The following is a 25,588-nucleotide window of genomic DNA, read 5'->3' on the forward strand; positions in this document are numbered from 1 at the left end:
AGATGTACAGCTGGGTGTCGTCAGCGTACTGATGGTACTCCACCCCGAAACCACGGATGAACTCGCCCAGCGGCTTCACATAAATGTTGAACAGGAGAGGCGAGAGGACCGACCCTTGCGGCACCCCACATATGAGGGGCCTCGGGTTTGACCTCTGTCCCCCTGTCAACACAGACTGCGACCGGTCAGAGAGAAAGGAGGAGAACCACCGCAACACAGTGCCTCCCACCCCTAACTCTTCCAACCGGTGCAGCACGATACCATGGTCGATGGTATCAAAAGCCGCTAAGAGATCTAACAGGACCAGGACAGAGGAGCACCCCCTGTCCCGAGCCCTCCAGAGATCATCAACCAACGTGACCAATGCCGTTTCCGTGCTGTACCCGGGCCTGAAGCCCGACTGGAACGGATCCAGATATGTCGTTTCATCTAGGTGCTGGGGGAGCTGTTGCGCAACCACACTCTCAACAACCTTTGCCACAAAACGAAGGTTGGAGACCGGACGATAATTTACCAACATTGCCGGGTCCAGGGAAGGCTTCTTGAGGAGAGGCCTCACCACCGCCTCTTTCAAGGCGGCAGGAAAGACACCCTCACCCAACGAAGCATTTATAATCCCCTGGAACCAGCCTCGTGTCACCTCCCGAGAAGCCAGCACTAACCAGGAGGGACACGGGTCCAATAAACAAGTGGTCGCGTTCAGTCTACCCAGAATCCTGTCCACGTCCTGAGGGGTCACAGGATCAAACTCATCCCAGATAACATTCTCAAGACCTGCCCCCGTCCCTCCCCCTGAGACTACCCAGTCGGAGTCCAGATCTTCCCGAATCTGAGTGATTTTGTCATACAGATACTGAACAAACCAGTTAAAACCAATTAGAAATTAAAACCGAAAGGATGGGATCAAGCCAGCCCGGCTAGATGAAATAGATGTGTTTTCAGGGCCCGACGAAAAATCCGGAGGTCTGGTATCGTGCGTATCTCTGGGAGTAGGTCGTTTCAGAGGGCAGGTGCCGCCACAGAGAAGGCTCTCCCCTTGGGGGTCTCCAGCTGACATTGTCTGGCCAACGGCACCCTGAGGAGGCCCTCTCTGTTCGAGCGAAGTAGCCGGTGGGAGGCTATTGGCGGCAGAAGGCGGTCTCATAGATACCCCGGCCCTAACCCATGGAGCGCTTTAAAAGTGGTCACCAACACCTTGAAGCGCACCCGGAAAACCACCGGAAGCCAGTGCAGCTCGCGCAGGAGAGGTGTCACATGGGAGCGCCCCATCGCTCCCATAATCCCCCGCGCGGCTGCATTCTGGACCAACTGGAGTCTCCGGGTGCACCCCAAGGGGAGCCCCATGTAGAGAGCATTGCAGTAGTCCAGGCGGGAAGTGACGAGTGCCTGAGTGACTGTACGTAGGGAGTCCCGATCCAGAAAGGGACGCAACTGGCGTATCAGGCGAACCTGAGAAAAGCCCCCCCGGCCACGGCCGTCATATGCTCTTCTAAAGACAGCCGTGCATCCAGGAGGACGCCCAAGTTGCGAGCCCTTTCTGTGGGGGCCAATAATTCACCCCCAATAACCAGCGATGGCACCAACTGGCTGTATCGGGACGCCAGATACTATGGTCGATGGTATCAAAAGCCGCTGAGAGCCGTTGTGTTTGACCTCTTAGGGCCGTGAGTGTGTGGCTGGGTGGGCATAGCCAGGGTGGGCGTGGCCATCCTGGAGGCCGAAAACAGGCTGCAGAGCGGTGCATGCAAACCCCCCGTGTCCTGTTTTGGCTAGCAGAGGCCCCGTGGGCCGGTCCTTTGATATTTCCAGGCCGTGGGCCAGATTTAAGCACTCTGTGTGTCCCATGGACCTTAAGTTTGACACCCCTGCTCTAGATAGTGTTAGCTTTATCTGTATAATATTCAATACATTATTAAAATGGTAAGCAAACCCTGGTACTTCCCCATGGAAGGAAGGAAGGCATTCTACTGAGAGATGGACAATAAAATGTGGAAGAAAACTCACTCCTAGAAGCAAGAAACCACCCTTAGAAATTCCAAGAAAAAAAACTCTTGTATTCCATACACACTTGTTGCAATATAAAAGAAAGGAAAATCCTGTGCACTACGTTAGTCTATTTTAATACCAAGAGGTTAAAAAAAAAAAAAAGCATGTGTGTGTGCGTGTGGTTTTACAATCATGGAAATTGTCACAGGAAATTAGTGCTTCTACAGGCACAATCTTGGCTCGGAGCTTGAAGGCAGGATCTTCCCCGGAATTCTGGAACCTGCTTATGCAGCAGAAACTTAAAAAGAGCCGACGACCGCAAAGAGCATTGGAGAAACTCCACCAGAGGCGGAAGCTCCTGCGTGCCCAGAGCGGTTGCTGTGCCCAAACCAAAGTATCCATGCTCCCCCTGCAGAAACCAGCAGGCTTTGAAAGGTGGGAGGAATATTGAGTTGAGTGGGAAGCTGGAGATGGCAGGGAAGGGGGGAAAGTGCTGAGAAGATGGGGGACAGGCCCGCAGAGGAAGAGGAGAAAAGGCAACCAATTCTTGCCCAACCTGCTTCTGAAATCCTGCCTGAATCTCTCCAGATTTTGTTTTGGCTGAAAGGCACTCTGGGCTTTGCTTCTTCAAGTGACTCAGCAGAACTTGGTGATTGGACAGCCACTTGTCTGAAATGGTAGGGTCTCGTGCTTGAGCAGGGGGCTGGACTAGAAGACCTCCAAGGTCCCTTCCCGCTCTATTATTCTGTTAAGTTCTGTTAACTGCGCTGGTTGCAGGTTCTCTGCCCTGAGCAATCTCCTGAGAGCAAAGGCAGGAGGACACAGCAGAGAGAGAGAGCACTTCTCATCTTTTTAGACATGGCAGAATATTTTAGGAAAGACTCCACAATCCATTTCTCCAGGGGAATTCTGGGAAATCTGACATTCTGCTCATTATCATCAGCTACCTTGCTTGAAAAGAAGCGCTACAGTGGAGAGAAATCATCACCCTTTACCCTGAGGGTCTCAGGGACTTGGGGGCAACCCAGGAGAAACCAGGTTTGATCCTGGAGGGAATCAAGCCTCAGGCACGGATGTCCCAGGGCTGCACTGGGTGGGGAGATGGATTGAACTGGGCCCCCGTCGCTCCCAGCCAGATGTTCTGCAGTTTGGCGATTTTGAACTAGGGAGTTGAAAAACTGCATCCGAAGGAAACAGTGGTAAATCATTTTCATATTATTGCTAAAAACAAGACCCAGATGTATCTGTGCCATGACCAAATTCTAGCTCCACTTGAGGGAGATTTTGCCATTATCTTTTAATGGGGTGGGAGAGAGGTTTGAAGTTTGAAGAAAAACGCTTTCCCTCATGCAAGTCCTTGTACACTGTAAATTTATTGAACTATTATTACACTTTTCACTGTTAATCATCCAATCCCTTGTATCCAAACTCTTCTTCAGGAAAGGAAATTATTTTCAAAACATAAAAATATAAATTCTGCATATTAAAAGTGCATACAAATAAATAAAAGGCATTGACACACTCTCATGCACTTGCTCTGAAATAAGTTAAAACCCCTTCTGGGAAGGAGACACAGCCTCCCCCCCAGCGGATTGTAGAGATTTAAAAAAAAGATGGAAACTCTGATCACGTATCAAAGTTGGCAGCGGGGAAGGGGAGGAAAGCATGCAGCTCCTCACACGCAACTCGGGTTGCCACAGTTGACTCGTCGGGTTGAGCATCTAGTTTTAGCCAAAGGTGAGCAGGGGCTCCGCGGCACTGGATTCCCTGGCTGCCCCTTCCGGAGACGGCGGAATCCAAGGCGAGCAGGCCGGCTGAGCTCAGAAACGCTTCCAGGCCCTCAGGAATTTCCACAACTTCCACGTGTGGCAAACTCCGTTCTCCTCTTTAAGTCTCTCAGGTTTGGCTCTCGGGTCAGCGTGTTTTTTCCCCCCAGTGAAGAAAAACCTTCACGTCAACTCACCAAAGATTAAAACTAAATCTTAGTTGCTTGTGTGGCTATGTTGGACCCATCAGCAGATTAATTGGGAAATGAGCAAAAAAAGATTTTCCCACAAATGTAATTCCAGCTGGAATTTCCAAGCGCAAATGCCTTCTGACCCCCTGAGGGGGTTTCCGGAATGGCTAAGCAGAAGGCACTGAACAAGTCAGACCAGGCCTGTCCTGGGCAGCGGGGCCCAATGGGCCTGCCTTGGGCCATTTCTGGGGCCCTTCCTAAGCGACTCTGCAGGCCGTAGCCCAACAGCCAGCTCCCCCTGGCCAGGAGGAAGCTCTGCCTTCCTGGGCCGTGGGGAGGTGGCTGGCATTCCCAGTCCAGGACCTGCCAGGAGCTGACAATGTTCATGAAGCCACGTGACGAAAAGTGGGTCAGGAGGGCTCTGGGGTAAAAGCTGCATAGGTTCTCTTGCTTAGAAAGACAAACATAGCTGACAATAAGAAAAACTGCCTGCCTTCTTTGAAGTACTTCACAGCTAAGTTTTATGTCCACAGAAGTCAACCAAGGATCACAGACAGGAAGCTTTGGGGGTCTACCAAAGTAAGGAGCAAAGGCCGTGGGCTCCTCAGACACATCCAGTGCAGCTCGGACAAAGACCCCCATCCTGAATTCTTGCAACACAGCCCAGGATGCCTGAGCTGCAGCCTCCAGACGGCACTCCACCATCCTGAGGTGAGATGGCCCACAGCGAGGGATGCTGGGAGCTGCAACTTAGAAACATCAGAAGGGAAATGGGGAGCCTATCCTTGCCATAGTGTGTTCTACTGTAGCTTGCGAGAGCTGTTTGCATACTTAATATGGGCATGCATAGGGAACAGCTGAGCAGTACCATGCAAATTGAGCTTCAATAGTAAGGGAAAAGTAACTGGCCGTGCTCAGCATTCCAGATGTGATTGACAAGCACAAAACTGTCTGCAGAATCAAGTCACTCCTGGAGTGTGGAGGTTCTCTGTCCTTTTCTGAGCTGAGCCTCATCTGTGTGTAAAGACACTGACTTAAAGCAAGGGCTGCAAAGTTAGTTGCAAAGGCTTCGTGTGACGTACAAGTAATGTGACGTGTTCAAGATGTAACCTCTTCTGAACAGAACAAGGTACAAATTAACACCAACCTAATCAGAAAAAAGAAAAGAAAGAAAAAAGAAGAAGGAGGAGAAGGAGGAGGAGGAGGAGGAGGAGGAGGAGGAGGAGGAGGAGGAGGAGGAGGAGGAGAAGAAGAAGAAGAAGAAGAAGAAGAAGAAGAAGAAGAAGAAGAAGAAGAAGAAGAAGAAGAAGAAGAAGAAGAAGAAGAAGAAGAAGAAGAAGAAGAAGAAGAAGAAGAAGAAGAAGAAGAAGAAGAAGAAGAAGGCCTTCTGGGATGAGGAATCGGACTCTTCTGTACTGGAAGGATGATCACACAAGGAAGGAATACGCCCGTGGAGGATGAAGGCAGTTCTCATCCTCTTTGAAGGATGCCAGAATTAGTTACTACCACTCCCCACCCCCACCCTACCCAACCCCAAGAACTCAAGAAGCTTTCTAGATAGGATATTCCGGCGTCACACAATCAACACAAGACCTTGATCTTAGGCCAACTTGTTCAGATGCCCCATGATGACAACATTGGCAATGGAGGACCTCAGGGACAAATGGGCCTGTCTCTCACTGAAAGGAGGTCCATGGGACAAGGGAGAACCAAGAGGGAGCCCCCACCATAAAAGACTCCCCCACAGAGAGCTTTAGAAGGCTGCTCCAAGCAAGCTGGTCGTACTCCACAAAAAAGGAAGTCTGAATACGCTTCAAGGGTCAGGTGGACTCCTACACCCACCGGCTCTCCTCCTCCTTGCTGCATGAACTGCTGCTACAGCAAATACACACACGCATGCACGCACGCACACACACACCTGTTGTGCCTCACGTAGACAAGAGACCAGCCTGCAACTTTTTGCCCCCACCCAGGAGCCAGCTGCTCTTCTCCAAACTGAAGCATTGAACTTCATCCTCATTTCAACAGAAGCACATTTCTCCAACCGGTGCTTCCCGAATATGACAGGACCGTGACTTCCAAAAGGCCACAGCATGGGGGCTAGGAATTCTGGGAATTTGATCCCAATGTTTTTGGATGGAGCTAGTTGAAAAAGATTGTTCCAAAGAGTAGAAGCTTCCTGGAGGTTCCTTTAAACATGTGAAGGGAGCTCCCTCTTGCTTTCCAAGGGGGAGCAGCAACTGACTGGCTCCTTAACACTCTTGCTCACAGAGACGGAGCCCAAGGCTGAGGAGGGAACAAAAGCCTCCTCCAAGAGCTGCCAGGGCAAAGGCTGAGCCCCCTGCAGAGCAGCCAAAGAGGAGCTTAGAGAGTCAACCACAGAGGGAGGGGCTCAGTTCATCTGGGGGAACCTGCAAAGCAGAAGCAGCAAGAAAACCGCAGCTCCTGCTGCTACTCTGCACGGGGGGGGGGGGGGGGGAGGATCCTGCCATCCAGAATATGAGAGGATCTAAGGCATCCTTCCTTTCTGCACGTCCGTACCCAGCCAGCAGACACGGAGGATGGTTGGGAATAGCTGAGCAAGAAAGAACACGGCGGGTGTCAGAAGTCCAGAGCACCCAGGACTGCCAGGGAAACATGACGGAAAACGTGGGGAGGAAGACACAGTCCTGGTTCCAGGGAGAGCTGGGGCAAGACGGGGGTCCTGGGCTGAAAGCCACCCCCAGGAGAAGAAGCAAGAACAGAAGCAGCCTGGTCCAGTTGGGCCCCCCAAAGCAGAGCGCCCCTCCCGCCAGAAGCCCTGAAGGGGCTGGAGTTGGGCCACACTTCCAGGGGCAGCAGAAAGCTGCCTTCCCGGCCACCTTCACAGCCCCCTCCTCTTGGACTGTCCTCCTCCTGCCCACCCACAGCTCCCCTTCCCTCCCTCCTTCCCTCCCTTGCTCAGAAGGGCAGGAAGGGACAAAGGAGGCGCTGGGCAGGACAGGCCATAAAAACAGCAACATACACCCCAACAGAAACCTTTCAGAATGAAGAGAATGTGAAAAGAGAGAGAGAGAGAGAGAGAGACAGAGAGAGAGAGAGAGAGAGACAGAGAGAGAGAGAGAGAGAGAGAGAGAGAGAGAGACAGAGACAGAGAGAGAGAGAGAGAGAGAGAGAGAAGGCACCTTTCTCAGAGTCTTCGGTTCCTCCTAGTTCTGGCTGAGCATTTACCTGAGAAATAATGTAAGCGCTGAGATATTGCCCTTGGGGAAGCTTGCAACATGGGGAGACAAGGAGGGAGAAGCAGGACCAGGGGGCTGCTTGTGCCCCGGGCTCCCTCCGACGGCCTTCTCAGCTCACAGAGCTGGGCCACCACCTGCCCTGGCCGGCCTCTGGAGAGCACGCCTGGCAAGACCTCCCGGCTGGCAGTCGTGCACTCCAGGAGGGCTCCAGGCTGGTGGGGGGTCCCTGGGCAACCCTGCAAGGAAGTGCCCACGGCAACTTGGCACGAGGACAGAACCGGGAGGGGCCTGAGCAGCGAGGTTCCCCCATCCATGGAAAACGAGGAGGGGGCCCCCCTCCAGGGCAGCTGAGGAGCAGCAGTCGAATAGCAGCGGATCACGGGGACACGGATGTGCGGGCGGAGGAGGAAACCCCCGGGGGCAGCCTGGGAAGAGCCTTGTTGATGGCCGGCCTGCCCCCTCCGGGGGACTTGGGGCTGCCCTCCGGCTGGGAAGACTGCGATTTGCAAGCGGTCAACAGGGAGCGTTTGCCGGGCATGAGGGGGTCTTTGGCAGCCATGCTGGCATTGGGGAGCGTTGCCTTCTCCGGAGGCTTCTCCTCCGAGAGGGTCTTCCCCGCAGCCTTGCAGGAGCCGCCCCCCACCTTTTTGGCCAGCAGGCTGGTCTTGCCCAGATCGGCTGACCGGCGGGTCTCCTTCTGGCGGAGGGCGGACTTGAAGAAGGACAAGCCTTTCTCCTCTGACTTGCTGTCCCTCTTCAGGCTGGACCGGGGCCCAGGGCCAGGCGAGCGCAGGCTGGCCAGGGAGGTGCTGCGCACGTGCTTGCTCTCAGGGGTCCTGCCCTCCCCACGTGCCTGGCCTAGCCGGGGAGAGTTTGTGCGCGGGCTAGCAGCCCCACTCGTCTTCTCCGAGCCCATGCTCAGCTTGGAGCCCTCCCTGCTGAGGCCGCGCTCTGAAGTCCTGCTCTTGCCCGATGAGGGGTGTCCCCGCGCAGAGCCCCCGGAGGAGCTCCTTCTGGCCGCCGCGGAGGAAGATGGCGAGGAAACCGGCCGGTGCTTCGGCTGGGTGGAGGTGGCAGAGGTGGCCTCAGGGCCCTTCACGCCAGCCTCTTTCTTGCCCGGCCTGGTTGCAGGAGAACCGGGGCGCCCACTGGCCCTGCTTGAGTCCAGCTTGCTCCGGGAACGGGACGCCTTCGGCAAGGCTTTGGAGGGAGGGGGGGATGCGACCGACCGGTGAGATGTCAGGGAATCCTGGCTGGACAAGACTGCCCGCTCTGAGTTCAAGCTGCTGCCAGGCCCAAGGCTGTCTTGGGAGGGAGGGGCTTGGAGGGGGCTGCCACCATCCGGCTTGGCCGGCCATCCAAAGTTCTGACCATCCTTGACCGGAGAGCTTTCCACAGAGTCGCTCTGGTCAACAAAGGCGATCTGGTTGTTGTTGTCAAAGGGGCCCAGAGGGGAGCTGTTTCTGTCCACCTGCAGCCCTGTCTTGCCAGAGGCTTTCCACGCTGGGGCATCTTCTCTGAAGACCCCTTCCATGACTGCCAGGGGGGCCCTGCCGAGTGTCCGAGAGTCCTGCTGGCCACGGTGGCTGCCTCCCGCTGCCCTGGTCTCCAGGGGGCTGCCGGAGAGACTCCGCCGGCTGCCAAAGCAGGAGGTGGCCACGCGGTCATCGGCCGACTCTCCAATTCTCTCCAGAGTGCCAGAGGAGCCGTGGACAGGAGAAGCCGAGTTGGAGCGCATCTGCAGCTTGGCGGAGAGGGACCACGATGGGCGGATCCCGTTTTCATTGGTGGCCAAAGGACTGGTCACTGAGGATCTGGAAGACAAGTTCTGGCGCTGGACGCTCCTCACGAAGGGCCGGGTCGAAAACCCTCCTGCGAGGCACAAAGACAGAGTCACCACATCGCCTTGGCCTCCCCCACGCAGGAGCCAGGTGCCTCCTCGTCCTCCTGGACCCCTCCGGCCAGCATGGTTCCCTCGCTGAGGGCTGAGCAGCAGGGGCAAAAGCCTCGCATCCCAGTGCTGGGAAGGAAGCCAGTCCCCAAGACCCCCCTCCACCCTCCCGTGTACGCACCGTCATCCTCACTCCGCTCCCCCATCAGCTCCACCGACTCCGAGAGGGAAGCTAAGGAGGTGCGCCTGGAGGAGGCCGCTGAGGTCACGCTGGGCGGTTTGCTGCCCGGCAACCGACTCACCCAGTGCTCACACAAGGAGGAGCTGGTGGAACCTGCCAGAAGGAAAGGCCAGCCAGTTAGGCAGGGGACAACTCGAGGGCCACCTTGCTTTGGGGTCAGTGCAGGGTCCTAACCAGGGGTAGGTTCTAAAAATTTTTACTACCAGTTCTGTGGACGTGGCATATTTTGTGGGTGTGGCTTGGTGGGGGGTGAAATGTGACTGGGTGGGCATGGCCAACTTTTTTTTTTTTACTTTTAAAAGCATTTTTTTTTACAACCTTAAGAGGTTGTAGAAAAAAATGCTTTTAGAAGCGTCTGATGATCAGGCAACTCAGCTGGGATCGCCAGAGGCTTTTAAAGGCATTTTTTTCCCTACAACCTCTTCGGCCGAAGAGGTTGCAGAAAAAAAATGCTTTTAAAAGCCTCTGACGATCCCAGCTGAGCCACGCAATCATCAGAGGCTTTTTTTTCTTTACTTTTAAAAGCATTTTTTTGGTCGAAGAGGTTGTAGAAAAAATGCTTTTAAAAGTAAAAAAGAAAAAAAGCCTCTGAAGAGGTGGGTGGGGTAAGCGAGTGGCAACCAGGCAAGGGACCAGTTCGGGGGTGTGGCCAGCCAATGTTATTACCGGTTCTCCAAACTACTACAAATTTTTACTACCGGTTCTTGTGAACTGGTGCAAACCAGGAGCAACCCACCTAACGGGTCCTAACGGGGCCGCTGACTCAAGCAGCCGATGACCAGCTCTTCTTGCAGGGCCCCCTCTGAGCCACTTGGCTGGCTGGGAAGGGAGGGTCAGGCAGCAGAGCAAAGGGCCGAGGCCTTGCTGAGAACCAGAAGGAAGGCTTCTGACCATCTGACCCGCAACGGAGGCCAGGACGAGCGGCGGCAGCTCCTGCTCTTACCTGCCACGGAACTGTTGGCTGACCAGGCGGGAATGGCCGTCCGCCTCTGGTAGAAGAGGATGTAGGCAGTGGGCTTGCACACCTCGTTCTCGGCCAGCTGCTGGACCTCACTGTCATCAAAGCAGTACCAGAGGCCATCTACGGAGTTCTTGCAGTAAGCTGCAGGAGAGGGCTGCATCAGGGACAGCCAGGCTCCAAAAGGCAACGTGGCCTGCCACAGACCCCCAAACCAGGGGGGAGTAAAGGAGCCGAGGAGCACCCAGCTTTGGAAACGTCCCCGTCCCACCCCCCACCCCCCCACCCCCCCGTGGGAGGGCCCTTGAAAGGCTCTGCTGGGAATCAAAGGGATCGGAGCACTGATCTAGCTGGTGGGGTGTGTGTGTGGTTGGGGAGGGGGGAGAGGCCCTCCCAGGGGAAGACACCCATGAGGCCAAAGGGCTGCAGCAGCTCAGTCACCTGTGTAATGCCCCCCCTGCATGGTGCCATGGTGGTTGCACACCGCATACAGGTCGTAGATGAAGTCCTCTGGGTCTCTGCCCAAGCCGTAGGGGCGCCTCCAGGGGGACCAGTGGGAGGGCAGGCTCCAGCTGCTCTGGCTTCGTTTGACCACGTGAGGGGTCATGTCAAGGCCAGTCAGGGGAAACCGGACCATGTTCTGGAGCTTCATGCGCCGATCTCCTTCCTGGTGAAAAGGGAGAAGGGGAGGCATCACCAGCCAGCCCTGCACGAGGCAGACCTGGGGGAAGCCCCCCGATTGGCCCTGGTTATAGAGGAGGCCCGAGGAAGCCCCCCTCACCTGTCGGAAGCGCTTCAAGTGAATGATCAGCACATCAGGCAGCGTCCAGAGGCTCAGGCTGATGCTTCCTTGCTGCAGCTGCTTGCAGTGGGGGCAGCGCCAGGCATCGTCGGGAGCCAGCTAGAAGCGTGGGGGGAGGCGGTCAGAGGCGCAGCAGGAGCCCTTCCCTGGCCCTTCCTCCAAGCAAGGCAGAGTGAGCGAAGCACAGCCGTGGCCAGTTAGGAGGCAGAGAGCGGCCCCAGCCCCTTCCTGCAACCCTGCCGTGTTTCTCCCAGCCCTTCGGAGGAGAGGGGGGGGGCTTTGGAGTAAGAAGCAGGCCGTCCTCCTCCCAGCCAGCCCCTCCTACTTTATCCAGGCTGCAAAGCGCAGATTATTTCCCGTAGCAATTCAGATAAAGCTGAGAAGGGGGTAGGACTACATAAGAAAGCTTTGGGGGGCAGGCACCGTGCTCGGAGAGAGCTGCGTCCTTCCCTTCAGCGAGGGAGGGGGGCAAATAACCCGCGAGGCCACTGACCTGCTCCTCTTTGGTGTAGAGCTGGAAACACTGGGCTAAGGTGCAGGACTGCGGCTGCTGGTGCAGCGCCCTCTGCTGGCGGACACTCTCGGCGTCAGGGATGTACTCCTCCTCAGTGTTGATGAACAAGCTGCAACACGCAGGAGGAAAGGGGGGGATTTTGTCTCCCGTTTGTTTCGATGGCCGCCCAGCTGCAAAGAGCAACACTCCGGGCAGCAGAGAGAAAGGAGATCAGCCCATGCCAGCCAGGCAGCCCGAAAGAATTCAATGGCAATCAGAGCGGGAACGGACAATTCTCTCCAATGGGCGGCTCGGCCCGAGGATTGGGGCCAATGGTGTATTGGGTAGATTGGTCCAAAGGGCAGGGGCCACCACCAAAAAGGCCCACCTCTTGGGCTCAGGGACTCCTCTGAGCCTCATCTGGAAGGCTGGCTGATGGAAGGCATCATCTGGAAGGCTGGCTCCCAGACATGCCACCCGCCTCACTGTCCCTCCCAGCAGCCGCTTTGGGGAGCAGGGGAAGCCCTGCAGAGCAGTACTGATCTGGGCCCCTTGATCAGAGTCTGCATTAACACACACACCCCAAAAAAAGCCCTGCCCTTCCTTACTAGTCCTTTGTCTCCTTGTCCCATTCGACCACCAACTTCACGTGGGGGGTTCCACCTGTCCCACAAGACTTCAAGGTTCTGCAAAGGGAACAGAATCTAAGGGAGGAGCCCCCCACACCCGCCAGGATCAGCCCCTTCCATGGGTGCCACCCTCACGGAACCAGAGGGAGGAGGGCAGGGGCCCTTTGGAGAAGCAGCTGGGCTCTATGCTGTTGCCGCTCCTCCAAAGACGGGGGATGGGGAAGCCCTCGGCAGCCCCCCTTTTGCAGCCACGAGAGCCACGTTCTGCATGGCTCCCTGTGGAGAAGGAGCAGCTCCTTGGCAAGAGCTCCGTCCTGCTCACCGTTCCACCATCAGGTGGCAGAGAGGCCGCTCCTCCTGAGGTAAGAGGTACGTGATGCCCACAGCACTGACCACTCGCAAGCTGAATGGACACACCTGCGTGGAAGGGGAGGAGAGGGCGGGCTTCTCAGAGGACAAGCAGAGACAGAGTGGTCAACCCTGGGCACACGCCCCAAAGTTAAATGGCCAGAATATTGAATCTAGAGGCCCTCCAAAAAAATGCAGGTAGTTCTCAACTTACCACCAGTTAAAGGTAGCACAGAACCTCCCAAAACAACTCACAACCCAGTTTCAAACTTCCAATGACTTTTCAGTGTTTTCAATGAGGGGACACACATCCCGCAGTCACATGACCGCATTTTGGGCACTTGCAACCGGCCCAAATTTATGGCCGTCTGCAACATTCTGCAGTCATATGACACGCTTTACAAGGTTTTTGCCAGAAAGCGGCATTTACTTCGAGGTCCCAGCAAAAATTGCCAGGCTCAATTGCAGTGGCAAGTGGAGGATCACCTGCACACACCTTCCAATCTTTTGCAATTTCACTGTGTAATAAAAGCTTCTTTTCTTTAGGGGCCTCAACATGACTTGTAAGCATTGAGCAAGAAGGACAGAAATCTTAAGCCTCCCCACCGTTGTGCCTTCAAACAATGTCTTACATAATCTCCACCCAACATTTTGTGGATTTTTCCTTCTTTTGCATTTTGATTGGAACAATTTATCATGATTGTTGCTGAGGGAGGGAGGGAGGGAGGGAGGGAGGGAGGGAGGAAGGAAGGAAGGAAGGAAGGGAGGGAGGGAGGGAGGGAGGGAGGGAGGGAGGGAGGGAGGAAGGAAGGAAGGAAGGAAGGAAGGAAGGAAGGAAGGAAGGAAGGAGATTGGAATGAGAAGGGAGGGAGGGAGGGAGGGAGGGAGGGAGGGAGGAAGGAAGGAAGGAAGGAAGGAAGGAAGGAAGGAAGGAAGGAAGGAAGGAAGGAGATTGGAATGAGAAGGGAGGGAGGGAGGGAGGGAGGGAGGGAGGGAGGGAGGGAGGAAGGTGTTTTAGTAATGCCAACTAAAACTGTAAACAATCATGTTGCATTTAGTCAGTGACCACGAGACCAGCTTGCTCAAGGCCCAAGGGCCAAAGGGAGGTTGCCCCATACCTGAATGCACGCTGAGGGGCGCAGAAAATACTGCATCTTCTCCAAGATCTCCTTCTGCAGAAGGTCCCAAGGGATGGTCTTCTCCAAATGCAGCACAAAGGGCTGGCCAAACCTGAGAAAGGAGCAGAACAAAGACCTGGTTGTAGAGTCCCAAGGCGCAATCCGGGGATCTTCCTGGACTCCTGGTTCCTGCCAGAAGAGGAGGGGCAGCCATGGCCTGGAGGGCCTTCGCACACTTTCAGGTTGTGCGCCAATTGTACCTAATTCCTGGACCGGAGGCTCTGCTCACGGTCACCCATGCCCTTGGGACCTTCTGACTGGATTGCTGCAACCCGTCGGGCACTTGAATTTTGATCACGTGACCATGGAGATGCGGCAATGGTTGTTAAGTGTGAAAAATGGTCAGAAGTCATTTTCACTGCCATAGTAAATTCAAATTGTCAGTAAACGAAGGGTTGTAAGTCGAGGACTACTGTGTAATATTTCTTGGTTGCCATTTTTATTTTTATTTTTTTGCGTTGTTTTAACTGTTTAATTGTTTTTATGATTGTTCACAACCCAGAGTCACTGATTGAGATGAAAGGCTATTCCAACTGAATGAATGAATGAATGAATTTTTACAAAGCATGTTTAACAGTGGAAAGTTGTGGCCCCACCCCAGAAGCAAAGCCTAAGGCCCTGGCCACAGACCTCCAGCCGCCCCCCCCCCCAGATGAAATGGGCCTGCCCCCTCCCACCCCAGTCCGTGCCAGAACAACTGGTTGGCACCAAAAGGCACAGAAGCTGCTTGGCTTTAAATCATGAGAGTCATAAAGTGGGTCATCACATGACCACCCCCACCCCACCCCACCCCTAATTTTATGACCTTTTTGCAGGGGTTGTTAAACAAACCTGTTGATCTCTATGGGGCATTTTTTGTCAGAAACCAGAAGTAAATGCCAATTTCTGGAAAAAGTATTGTAAATCACAATCACATGGCTTGATGGACGGCACAAAGAGCCATAAATTTGGGCCAGTTGCCAAAATGCAGTCATGTGACCGCAGAGGGGACCCAGACATCAGAACTCTGAAACCAGGTCAGGTCCATCGTAACTATGAATGGTTGCTAAGCAACCATGGTTAGTCAAGGACTACCTGTCCATCCCGGCTCAACTCTTCTGAGTCTGGGCTGGTGTGGCAATGCACCTTTTAAAACCTGACATACAACTCCCTGACATACAAAGAACCTAACATACAACTCCCTCCGTGGCCCAGCTTCTATTAACGCAACACACCACCCATCAACTTTCTGACGGCTTCGTCCACTGCGGCTGAACCCTCTCAGCCCCATCTGGGCACAAAGGCCTTTCTGTCCTCCTCCAGGGAATCCGATCTGCCCCACATGCCAAAATCAGGACTCTGCCCCTCGTGATGAGGACTGGCCCCACCAATGAGCATTTTCAGCACAATTATAACAAGATATTCACTGTTAATGCCATCACCATCTCCCAAAGATTCTGGAGAGTTTATAAATAGCTAAAAACATTTCAAAAAGAAAGAAACCACAAAGCAAAAACGAATAAAGATGCTAGGAATGATAAAGTCAGATGAGAAAAAACAAAAAGGAGAAAAGAGGGGGGGGAGTCGCCAAAGGCCTTCAGGCCCCTTTGAAACACCAGCAGAGTGTGCGTGTGAGAGGGGGGGGGAGGGTATCAATCAAATCTCATGGGTGGGACTTCATTCCAGAGGACAGGTGCTGCAAAAGAGAAGCCGCACTTCCGGAGTCCCAGCAGGTGGCACTTCTTTAATCGAAGGGACCCGGCATGTGCCAATCCTGCCGGAGAGGACTGGCTGGGCAGAGACTGTCAGCGACCAGGCCCTGTTCCACCTTCAACAGGTTCAGGCCAAGGTAAAGAAGAGAGTGCCAGGTGAGAGCCAGGCCCCCAGGCTTACCTCTTTCCCTGCTGTCCACTGCAGGCTCTGTTACACACCAAGATGACCAGCTTATCACTCAGGGCAGCCGCCGCCATTGTCCGGGCACTGCCGCTCTCCAGCCTTGCCTGGGCATAAATGGGCGACTTGGCATGGTCAAGGCTGTATTTCAAGTGGTTCAGATTGCTGTTGGCGTGGATTCCTGGAAGACAGCAAGGAGAGTTTCAGCAGAGATGCCCAGAGTGGAAGGCCCAGCTCTATTTCCCAAATCTGGACTGGGCAGAAAAAGCTTAAGTGATAGGATGGAAGGCCAAGACAAACAGAAGTCCAGAGAGCCAAGGCCCAACCACAGGCCAAAGCAGGGCCTCCACCCAGCCCTCCCAACCATCGAAGGGCTTGCCCAGAGGGCCCAGTCCCACACATCCCACAAGTCAACATACCTCTCTGGCTCAGGATCCCTTCTGGCCAGAAGATCTCCGGGGTCTCAAAGGCAAAGATACAGTCGCTCTCTTGCACCGTGTCCAGGTCATCCACGTCAGAGAAAGAGCGATGGAAGCCATCGTAATACATCTCCGTGAGCACAATCTGCAGAAGCCCAGAGGACAGCCATGTCTCTCTTGCAACGTGGCCCAGACGAGCAGCCCAGGGCAAAGGAGTGCAGCAGGGCCTCAGGCTCGCCTCCTCCAGCACCTCCCTTCTTCTAACTAGAGGCACCAAGACTCAGCACTTCGGTTAGATCGGCCTGACCAAATGCCGAGTTAGTCCAGCCTCTCACAGAAGACCAAAAGCCACACGGCCTTGTGCACTACTGCGCCCCCCGTTTTGGAGATGGCTGTGGGGCCTCTTCTAAGAATCTATCTGGTGGCACAGTAGTTAAAATGCAGCATTGCAAGCTGACTCTGCCCACAGCCAGCAGTTCGATCCTGACCGGTTCAAGGTTGATTCAGCCTTCCATCCTTCGAGGCTGGTAAAATGAGCCAAATTGTCATTTGGATCAAATAATGCTTCTTCATTGTAAACTGCCCAGGGTGGTATACAAGTGTATTGTTATTGCTATTGTCTCAAACCATAATTAAGCCAACATTGTTGGTGGTCATGGACTATCTTGGATGGAAGGCATCATGAACAGGGCCACCTAATTTCCATTCCTTTCTAGGGAGACCCAGCAGCATCTCCTGGAAAGCGCTCAGAGCTGGCTTCCCCCTCCTGAGCAGATGGAAAGGGAACAGAGGCAGCCCTGAGCATCTGCTCGCCCATGGGAAGCTCAACAGACAGGGGAGAGCAATCCAGTTGGGAGGGAGAACCATCCAAATAGCCCCCCCCCCCCGCTTACCTGTTTGGCAGGTATTTTGGTTTCTCTGGCCACCGCTTCCCTCAGCTGGGCCACTGTTCCGGACAAAGGCACGGCCACTCCAATGCGCATGCAGTGGGAGCACTTCCCTCGATAGACCACGGTAACATAGAGCGGGCTGCAAAGAGCCAAAGAGGCTGCTGAGAGGGCCTCTCCGGCACCAGAAGGGGTCCATCCCTCAGACCACCCAGAGCGGGGAGGGAAAGACCAGCTTTCTCCCCTCAGTCCCCCAGAGCTTCTCATGCCCGGCTTCGGCATTGTTTTACTAACCGCCGGTTGAGGTGAACTAATCTCCTACCGTGTATGAGGCAGCGGGATCGGCAAAGAAATGCAGAGGAAAGGATCGAAAGTGTTGCTCTGCTTCTGGCAATGAGGACATGTCAAGGATGACCTGGAACAGAGAAGCCCCCTTTCTGACCCCATGCAGTAAAGCCAGAGAGGGGATTGGGGGAGCCCCGCTGGCGAGAATCCCTCCCACCCTCCCATCATTACCCGTGGCCAACAGTTCAATTAACCTCTGACAGTGGAAGGGAAGTAAATACCAAACCAAAAGAATAAGGAGATCAAATCATTAAAAAGCGCAAAGAAGACGGTCCAAGCCGGCATTTGTACTGGTATTTCCACACGGAAGCCTCCTTTTCTACACAGGAGAATCCCATCCTGCTAAATGCCTGAGAGGCAGAGCCAGGACAGCCGCCCTTCAGCTTCCGGTGGTGGGAATTGAGAGGATGCTCAGGAAACCAAGCCCCCACCCCCCACCCTGTCTCAGAGCTCGAGTGGCCTTCCAGCTTGCAAGTCCCAGGGCAGGCAGGCTGAACCAAGGACAGGCCAGACCAGGAACGGCCCTACTGGCTGGCTCTGAGGAACTCCACCAATGGTCTTTCTTCAGGGTGAAACCAGGTGAGCAGAAAGCAGGAGGGCACCTTACCTGTACTGAGCTTGAAAGAGTTCCTGAACAAAAGTGCTGTTGACTGGCAAGAGGCTTCCCTCAATCAGGGAATCTTCTTCTAACGGTGGCTGAAACAAAAGGGATTCAGGAAGGCCGGTCAGCCTGGGATTCAGTAGCGTGAGCCCCAAGGACAACCTGAAAGCCAAGACTCTGAAAGTCCACAAGAGTCACACTGGGGAACCGAAAACACTGGGAAGGTCTGCCTCCCAGTATACTTTTGCATGCAGGCCTCTTGTGATCCCAGCAGGAAACCCAGCAAGGAACGGAAACCACACAACTACCCAAGACAACCCAGTAAGTTCAGCCCAATGGAGCAATTCATCTTCTGGCCTCCCTTCGTTCTCCCCACGGGGCTCCTTTGTGCCAAAGCAGAGGGTGTCACCTTCACAGCTGCTCTCCCATCACTGTTCTTCACTAAATTGTGGAGATCTTCATGGACTCGGTCCAGAAGCCAGAGCAGGAACTCCTGTGCGTCGTGTTGTGAGCTCCCTCGGAACTGCAAGGCGTTCTTGGAAACGATGCTCTGTGGCGAAAGAGCACAGAAGTTGAGGGAGCCCCACCCTGGGGACACAGCCCCCCCACCCCACTTTCAGGATGCTTCCCATCGGATAGGCGAAACCAGACCCCCTCCAGACCACCAGGAACCATCAGGTGGTATTCCTGGCAAAGGTATCATTCCAACACCCTGTGCCCCCTCCTTCAGGCCAACCCACCAGCCCTGAGTTGAAACACTGGGGGCCGCCATGAGACTGGGATGGGGGAGAGCAGGTGTGGATTTTGGGGAGGGCTCTGATCCATCTATATGGATCCCTAAACCTTCAAATGACCCCCCCACACCCTCTGATGACTTTCAGGGTTGATGAAACAGCTCCCAATATCTAGGACACTGTTAGACTTGGAAACACCAGGAGAGACTGATGGTTGCCTAACTGTTCAATCTGTTTCCATCGATTTGTTTTATGGATTATTGTAAGTGACCAGAAGTCCTTGTGAAGTCAGGGTCAAGGCAACAAACACCCCTTTCCTCCTGCAATTAGTACAAGCCAAAGCAGCAGCCCTCCTGCAGAACCTGCCCCACTGGCCCCCGAATGCCTTTCCGGGAAGCCCCTTGGTCCTTCCTACCACCAAGGACAGCAACAGGCAGATGTGCTCCAGGGTGGAAGAGTGACCGTAACCCTAACGCAAACCAGGGCTGAGTCCAGACTCTTCCGAGGGCTAGAGGAAGCAGGACAAATCACAGTTTCCCCTTGCAGACTTTAGAGCTGCTGCCCACCTGCCCCGCCAGCACCGAGTGGCCAAGGCTGCTGGACAGCAACCCCAGCCAGCCAAGGAAGCCAGACTGGGGGATCTTCATCAAAACAACAGCAATGGTCTCCTATAGAGGAGGCCTCTTTTAGTAGAAAGCTCTGGCACAACTGAACCGTTATGGAAATGGAGGGGCTCCCACCTGCAGTGCCCCCCAGGAAGGGGCAGGGAACAGGAAATAAACAGTTCAAAGTCTGGGGGGGGGGGGTGAAGCCAAAGGAGCTTGGGGTGATTGGCTGCTAAAATCCCACTTAAGGCAGGGAGACCCACAGCTGCAAAAGCAGGGCCCCTCCAGGCACCCGCAGAGCAGGGAAAGAGCAGAGGATGCAGAGGATGCAGGCAAGGGGGAAGCCCCCCCTCATCTCTGCCCTGACCCTGATCCCCATCAGGTTGCTACCAATCTATCCCCCAAAACATACCAGTAGAGGGACTGTCCGGAAGTCCCTATTCTTGTACTGGGCTGCCTGCATAGGGCCGTGGTGGTGCAGTGGTCAGAATGCAGCATTGCAGGCAGACCCTTCCCACAGCCAACAGCTCAATTCTGACTGACTCAAGGTTAACTCAGCCTTCCACCCTTCCAAGGTCGATAAAATAAGGACCCAGACTCCTTGGGGAGAATGTGCTGACATTTGTAAACCACCCAGAGATCACTATAAAGCTCGATGGAGCTCACCAAGCTGAGCGTCTTCCCAGGTTTAGCAAAGAGCAGCTCCTGGAGGAGAAGAAAGGACAGAGCCTGGGGGCGGAGTCAAAAGTGGATTCAGCCTAGAGCCATGATGGCGAACCTATGGCACACGTGCCACAGGTGGCACACGGAGCCATATCGGTGGGCACGCTAGCCATTGCCCTAGTTCAGCTCCGGCACGCATGTGCACGCCAGCCAGCTGATTTTCGGGCCTTCCGTGCTCACCAGAAATTGGGAAACAGGCTGTTTCCAGCCTCTGGAGGGCCTCCAGGGGAGGGGAGGCCCATTTTTCGCTCTCCCTAGGCTCCAGAGGCTTTCTAGGTCCAACCGGAAGTCAGCAATCAGTCTGTTTCCGGCCTCCTGAGGGCCTCCAGGGGGGGGGAGGCCGTTTTCGCCCTCCCTAGGCTCCAATAAAGCCTCTGGAGCCTGGGGAGGGCAAAAAATGGGCCTACCGGGCCCACTGGGCCATCACGTGCCAAAAGCAGGGGGAGCTCAGTGGGGTCGCATGGGCATGCACAGGGGGGCGGGACGCATTGAATTATGGGTGTGGGAACACACACGTGTGACACCCCCACACTCCCCCCACTTTTGGCACGTGACAGCAAAAAGGTTAGCCATCACTGGCTGGAGCAGCCCCTTCTGAATTCTCTTGCACCAAGAGAGCGCTAACCATTAGCTGAGTAGTTTCTTGTACGTAGGCATGTTGAGTAATAAATCAGTTTAATTGGAACTTTATGTTTGGTCCTGATCTTTCGAGCCTGGCAGCTCACCTGTGCCAATGGACAAAAGAGGAGGAAATGCGCAAACACACTGAACCATTGAGAGGTGGGGCAGGGCAGGGCAGGGCAGGGCAGGGATGGGCTTTGAAACCAGCTTGATGCCAATGCCAACTAAGCCCCTCCCTTCTCTCACCACCAACATGCAGCCCCAGGGATCTGCATCCAGGGCAGAAATGCTCCCCGCCCCCCATTGTCTGTTTCATTACTATTATAACTTATTTATAATGCATTTGCACTCAGAGAGAATGGCATATTCATTAATTATGAATCTGTGGCGTGAATCCTTTCTAGCGCTATGAAGCATTTGCAGCATTCCAGTAAGATGGGTGCATTTTAAAGGAAAAAACTGGGAGTGTTTCCTCTCTGCTCCTGCCTGGCGAGGAAAGGGTCCCTGCTCCACTGGGAGGGCCAACATTTCCGGCCATTTTCAAGAATGGGGCAGATCCGAGAGGAAGAAAATGATTAAATACATGCTCAGCAACAGGAAAGGGCAGCGAAACAGAGGCGAGAGAAACTGAAACAGAGGAAAATTTCTATTCCTAAATTATTAAATTTATTAAATTGAAGTATGGGTAGTCCTCAACATAAGGCAGTAATGGAATCTGCCCATTTTGACAATGGTCATAAAACAGGAAGTCATATGATTCTAGGATATTTTGGGTGCAATCATTAAGTGAACCAGTGGTTTATTATGGACATAGTTTTGCTGAAAACCGCAAAACCATTGTAAAATGTTGTCATGTGATTGCCGGATGCTGAAAACTGACAAAAATGCGGTTGTGTTGCCAAGCACCTGAAGTTCAGTCTGCCGACTGTCGGAATTTCAAATCCAAGTCATACATTCCCTTTTTCAGGTCAGTCGTAACTTCAAACTAAGTGACCAGTCGTAAGTTAAGGACTACCTGTAAAATCTTATGAGGCTGCTTCCCTTACTCTTTTCCCAAATGCAAACTGATGCTGGGGTGCCTGACTGCGCAGGGCCCAGAGTTGATCCTGGCTTGCTCAATGGCTGGAGGGCCTCTGACTGATTGCCTTCACCCAGGCCCAAAATCACCCACTGCCACCCACTCCTTCTCCAAGCCTGCCAGCCCATCAGGCGAGGGTGCTCAGCTGAGTGTGTGTGTGTCATCCAAGCACCATAATCAGTGGCAAGAGACGATGGATGTCAGGGCACTGAACTCCAGTGTCAGCTCAGCTATGGGAAGAGAGGTGGGGGCCAGCTGCCTCCTCCCACGGACCACCATGGAGGGTCCCTTGACTGGTCACTCCTCTTCCTCTGCTCTTGACCCACATCTGTGCTGTGAAAACTTAGGTCACAGAGCAGAAACACACAAAACTCCCCAGGAAGCAAAGCTCAAATTGCAATTTAGGATGAAGTTTTCATCAGACAAAACAGCAAACAAAGCCAAGATGGGGGAGGGGCAGGGTGGGGGGAGGAGTCTGCAAACAGGTGGCTGATGATGAAGGCGGAAGATCTGCATGCAGCCCAGGAAGATCTGCACAACGCATAAACTGCCCCTCCCGGTACAAGCAGGCAAAGGGAATAAGCTACAGGCATCTGGGGAGGCCCCCTGCTTTGCACCCTGCACAGCAAGCAGAGAAGGGGGCTAGCATCCAACAGCCCGCTCCCAGGATGCCTTGGACAGATGAGCTCTCCTGGGGGAGCAGCCCGCAATGGTGCAAACAGCCCCCCCTTCCCAAAGGAGGGGCTACAGACAGGACTATTTTAAATTAAGCTCTCCTGGACGTTGCCTTTAAATCTACATGACGGGCTGATCTGGAGCTTTTGAAAAGCAGAACATAGAACATCTCAGACTTGGAAGGGACTTTGGAGGTCTTCTAGTCCAACCCCCTGCTCAGGCAGGAGACCCTATTCCATTTCAGGCAAATGGCTGTCCAGTCTTTTCTTAAAAGCCTCCAGTGATGGAGCCCCCACAACTTCTGGAGGCAAGCCCCCATTCCACTGGTTCATTGATCTCCCTGTCAGGAAAATTTTCCTTAGTTCTAAGTTGGAGTTAGAAGAACCTGGAATTGGATTCTCAGCTCTGTCTCCACCTTTAGACCAGGCACGCAAGTTGTTTGAAAACAAAAGGAACTTAGATCAGTTTTTAAGATACACAACCCTGGAGCCATCCGAAGGAGGGGAACCTTTGCCAGCTGGCAGGCAGGAGACTCACCTGCTTCCCTGGGGAAGAGAGGCCCAGCCTCTCAGCCAGGAGGAGCCCAAGGAGCAACAGATGAACGTGGCTCATTTGCTCTGCGCTTGGGTGAACACGCTCAGTGCCGTGAAGTGGAGCCATGCGCTTGTGTGCCCCGTGTGTGAACTCAGCCCAGGAGCACATCCATGCAACGTGTAAGCTAGCATGATCAGGACAAATGTGACAGGCAAATTGGTTGCTAGGTCAAACTGTAGTGAAAGAGGAGCCCCACAGCAGCCATGCTTTCTCTTGCAAACCAAGCAGCAGATTTACGAGGTGCTAAATGTCCCTTTTGACTCCCCAGAAATCAGCAGAAGAGTGAAAGAGGGCAAGGGGCCTTTGGCCAGAGGCCTTTCTTTCCCCACTTTGGTGAGGTACCACCTGCTGATCTAAGGGAACTGGCCACCATCAAATGTCAGCTGGTGGCCATCAAAGGGGCCACTCCCAGGGGGGAATTAGGGAAGGAGACAGAGGAGCTGCCCAGCTGCTTATTCATTTCCCCAGCTTTTCACTACTGCACCCCCCCCCTCTCCCCAGGGAAATGGCATTTTCCCCTCGCTTCAACTGTTGCAGCAGGGTGAGGAGACGGCACTGAGAGGCAGGAAAATGCAAGTGAGGAAAAGCCAAATAGGGCATCTTGTGCTTTCTGAGAACAGATTTCTGGTGTTTTAAACAAGGCTCCCAACACGCAACCCAGTGCAGGGCCCGGCTACCACCTCCTTAAGCAGCCCTAGCAGGCAACACCAGCAACAGAGAGACTCCTCTGGAGCCATCAAAGCTGCCACCAAAGGCCTTGAGGCCAACTTGGCATGGAAACATCTGGCAGAGGCCACATTGCCTGGCGTCGGCCATTTCCTCTGCCAGAGTCCCTCTTGCACAGCAAGCTCCTTGCCACAACACTGTGCCTTGCCCATTGCCTCAGCCAACGCAGCCCCATCTGCTCAGGGCCCCCAGGGCTTCTGGTGGAGAGGCTGCGCTGCTCACCCAGGCCCCAAACGTGGCTCTTTCCTGCTGCCAGGCCTCCCATGAAACTAGAGGGACACTGATGAGAAGTGAAGCAAAGTGGAGACGTGAAGCACTGCCCACCCCAAGCATCGGAAATGCCCCCCCCCAAATAATCCACTCCCCCATTCAGAAAAGCATTACTAGAGAATCCGAAGTGACTTCCCTCCCTTCTGGTGAATCTGCCTGAAGAAACAGTGGCAGAAGAGCGAGACACAAACAGCACCCAACACCGAGCTCACAGTTGCCAACGAGGCCTCTCAGCACCCCAGGCCCCTCTCACCACACCACCCTCCCTTCGGCACCATCCACACGTGGCAGGAAAGCTGGGAGAACAAAGCCACGACTGCATACAGCCAGAAAGTCCATTGAAATCCTGAATCATCTTCAAAGAGCTACAAACGAATCCAGAGTTCGGATCTGATCTGAGACTTTGGGTGTACCATTCTCATGTGGCTTCCACAACCTCTAAAACTGTCCTGGGTTCACTTTCACTGCTCTAGAAGCACCCACAAAATGCTAGGTTGGTGCATCTTCAGTTCTCTCTTGTAATGTTGGAGCTGCTGGAGCCCCCTTGGAGGGGGCAGCTGACCCTCCACTACTTGCTTGGTTTTCAGTCTTTGTAAGAACAACAGGGCATCCTTCCTTCTGTTGCATCTGGTCCAGCGGGTCCATGGTGGATCCGGTCTTCCATACTGTGTGCTCTGTGTGTGTGTTTGTGTGTGTCCAGCTGTGGAGAGACTGTCCGTAGTACAGCTCCACTGTCACGGACAGAGGCACTTGGAAACGTCACAGGGAGAAAGTAAAACATTGGGAGTCAAAGCTTCTGCAAGGCTTTGGGTGGTCCCCTAAGCCCAGCTCAGAAAGCCTGAGGTTCCCCTGACCCAACCAAGGTGGGCTCCATCAGGGTGGCTGTAATAGGGCAAGGATGAACACATGCTGTCAACAAGGCAGCATGCTTCCTTTCTGAAAGAAAGGGCAGGAAGGCACATTTTTAAGTCCATTAAACCAGGGGTCTCCAACCTTGGCAACTTTAAGACTTGTGGACTTCAACTCCCAGAGTTCCTCAGCCGCAAAGCCAGCGGAGTTGAAATCCACAAGTCTTAACGTTGCCAAGGTTGGAGACCACTGCACTAGACTGAGATTGTCCGGGCCTTTTCTCCATGTGATGGTTGGAGAGAGGCCATGCACACCCTGCCAGATACAAAAAGATTTTCTAGGGACACAAAGACTGAAAAAGCTCCCACCCTCGATGAAGACAAGAGAGAGAAGGTCTAGCGGCGTCTACTCCAGGCTCCTGAAACCCTCCCACAGCAGCCTGCCTTCCTTCCGCAATGAGCTGTCGCATCAGGATAAATATAAGCCGCCTGCTTGTGAACCAGGCAGCACTTGATTTTCAAAGGAAGAAGCTGTTGAAATGCCAGCTTAAACAGGGTCAGAAACTGTTAAAACACCCAGAACCTCTTCTTAGCTTATGGAAACAAAAACACTCTTCTCAAGCGCTGAAGAGCTTTTCTTTAGCAAGTATTGATGATGCTCATAATGGCTGGCTCTGGCATAGAAAGGCCTTTCAGCCGGGGAGGGGAAGGGGGGGCAGATGAAGGATTAAGAGGATGGCAGGCATGGTCTCCCCCGACCTCATCCATCCTCCCCTCTCTCATGTTGATTTCCCAATTGAACCTTCTTCCAAGAGCTCCCAAGGAACCCTCATGGACTCATTGTGGGAGGAATGGCTGAAAGACCCCAGACCCAAAGCCACAGAAG

General features: G+C 54.0%; 1 protein-coding gene across 1 annotated transcript in view; it reads right to left on the minus strand.

Moving 5' to 3' along the window:
- Window positions 1-3,340: 3,340 nt before the first annotated feature.
- The window catches only part of USP31 (ubiquitin specific peptidase 31), a 34,621-nt gene continuing 12,373 nt past the window's right edge, over window positions 3,341-25,588 (minus strand). Inside the window, exons 2-16 of the mRNA XM_087878791.1 lie at window positions 18,238-18,378; window positions 17,835-17,923; window positions 17,205-17,297; window positions 16,889-17,024; window positions 15,996-16,140; window positions 15,577-15,757; window positions 13,645-13,756; window positions 12,501-12,595; window positions 12,158-12,235; window positions 11,550-11,679; window positions 11,036-11,155; window positions 10,696-10,921; window positions 10,240-10,398; window positions 9,237-9,389; window positions 3,341-9,036 (exon numbers count right to left, since the gene is read on the minus strand). Of these exons, the coding sequence (XP_087734917.1) occupies window positions 7,541-9,036; window positions 9,237-9,389; window positions 10,240-10,398; window positions 10,696-10,921; window positions 11,036-11,155; window positions 11,550-11,679; window positions 12,158-12,235; window positions 12,501-12,595; window positions 13,645-13,756; window positions 15,577-15,757; window positions 15,996-16,140; window positions 16,889-17,024; window positions 17,205-17,297; window positions 17,835-17,923; window positions 18,238-18,378 (3,354 nt within the window). The 3' untranslated portion in view covers window positions 3,341-7,540. The remainder of the gene's footprint in view (window positions 9,037-9,236; window positions 9,390-10,239; window positions 10,399-10,695; window positions 10,922-11,035; window positions 11,156-11,549; window positions 11,680-12,157; window positions 12,236-12,500; window positions 12,596-13,644; window positions 13,757-15,576; window positions 15,758-15,995; window positions 16,141-16,888; window positions 17,025-17,204; window positions 17,298-17,834; window positions 17,924-18,237; window positions 18,379-25,588) is intronic.

The sequence above is a fragment of the Pantherophis guttatus genome, chromosome 14 (assembly GCF_059756535.1).
Source record: "Pantherophis guttatus breed Tessera chromosome 14, ASM5975653v1, whole genome shotgun sequence".
Lineage (NCBI taxonomy): Eukaryota > Metazoa > Chordata > Lepidosauria > Squamata > Colubridae > Pantherophis > Pantherophis guttatus.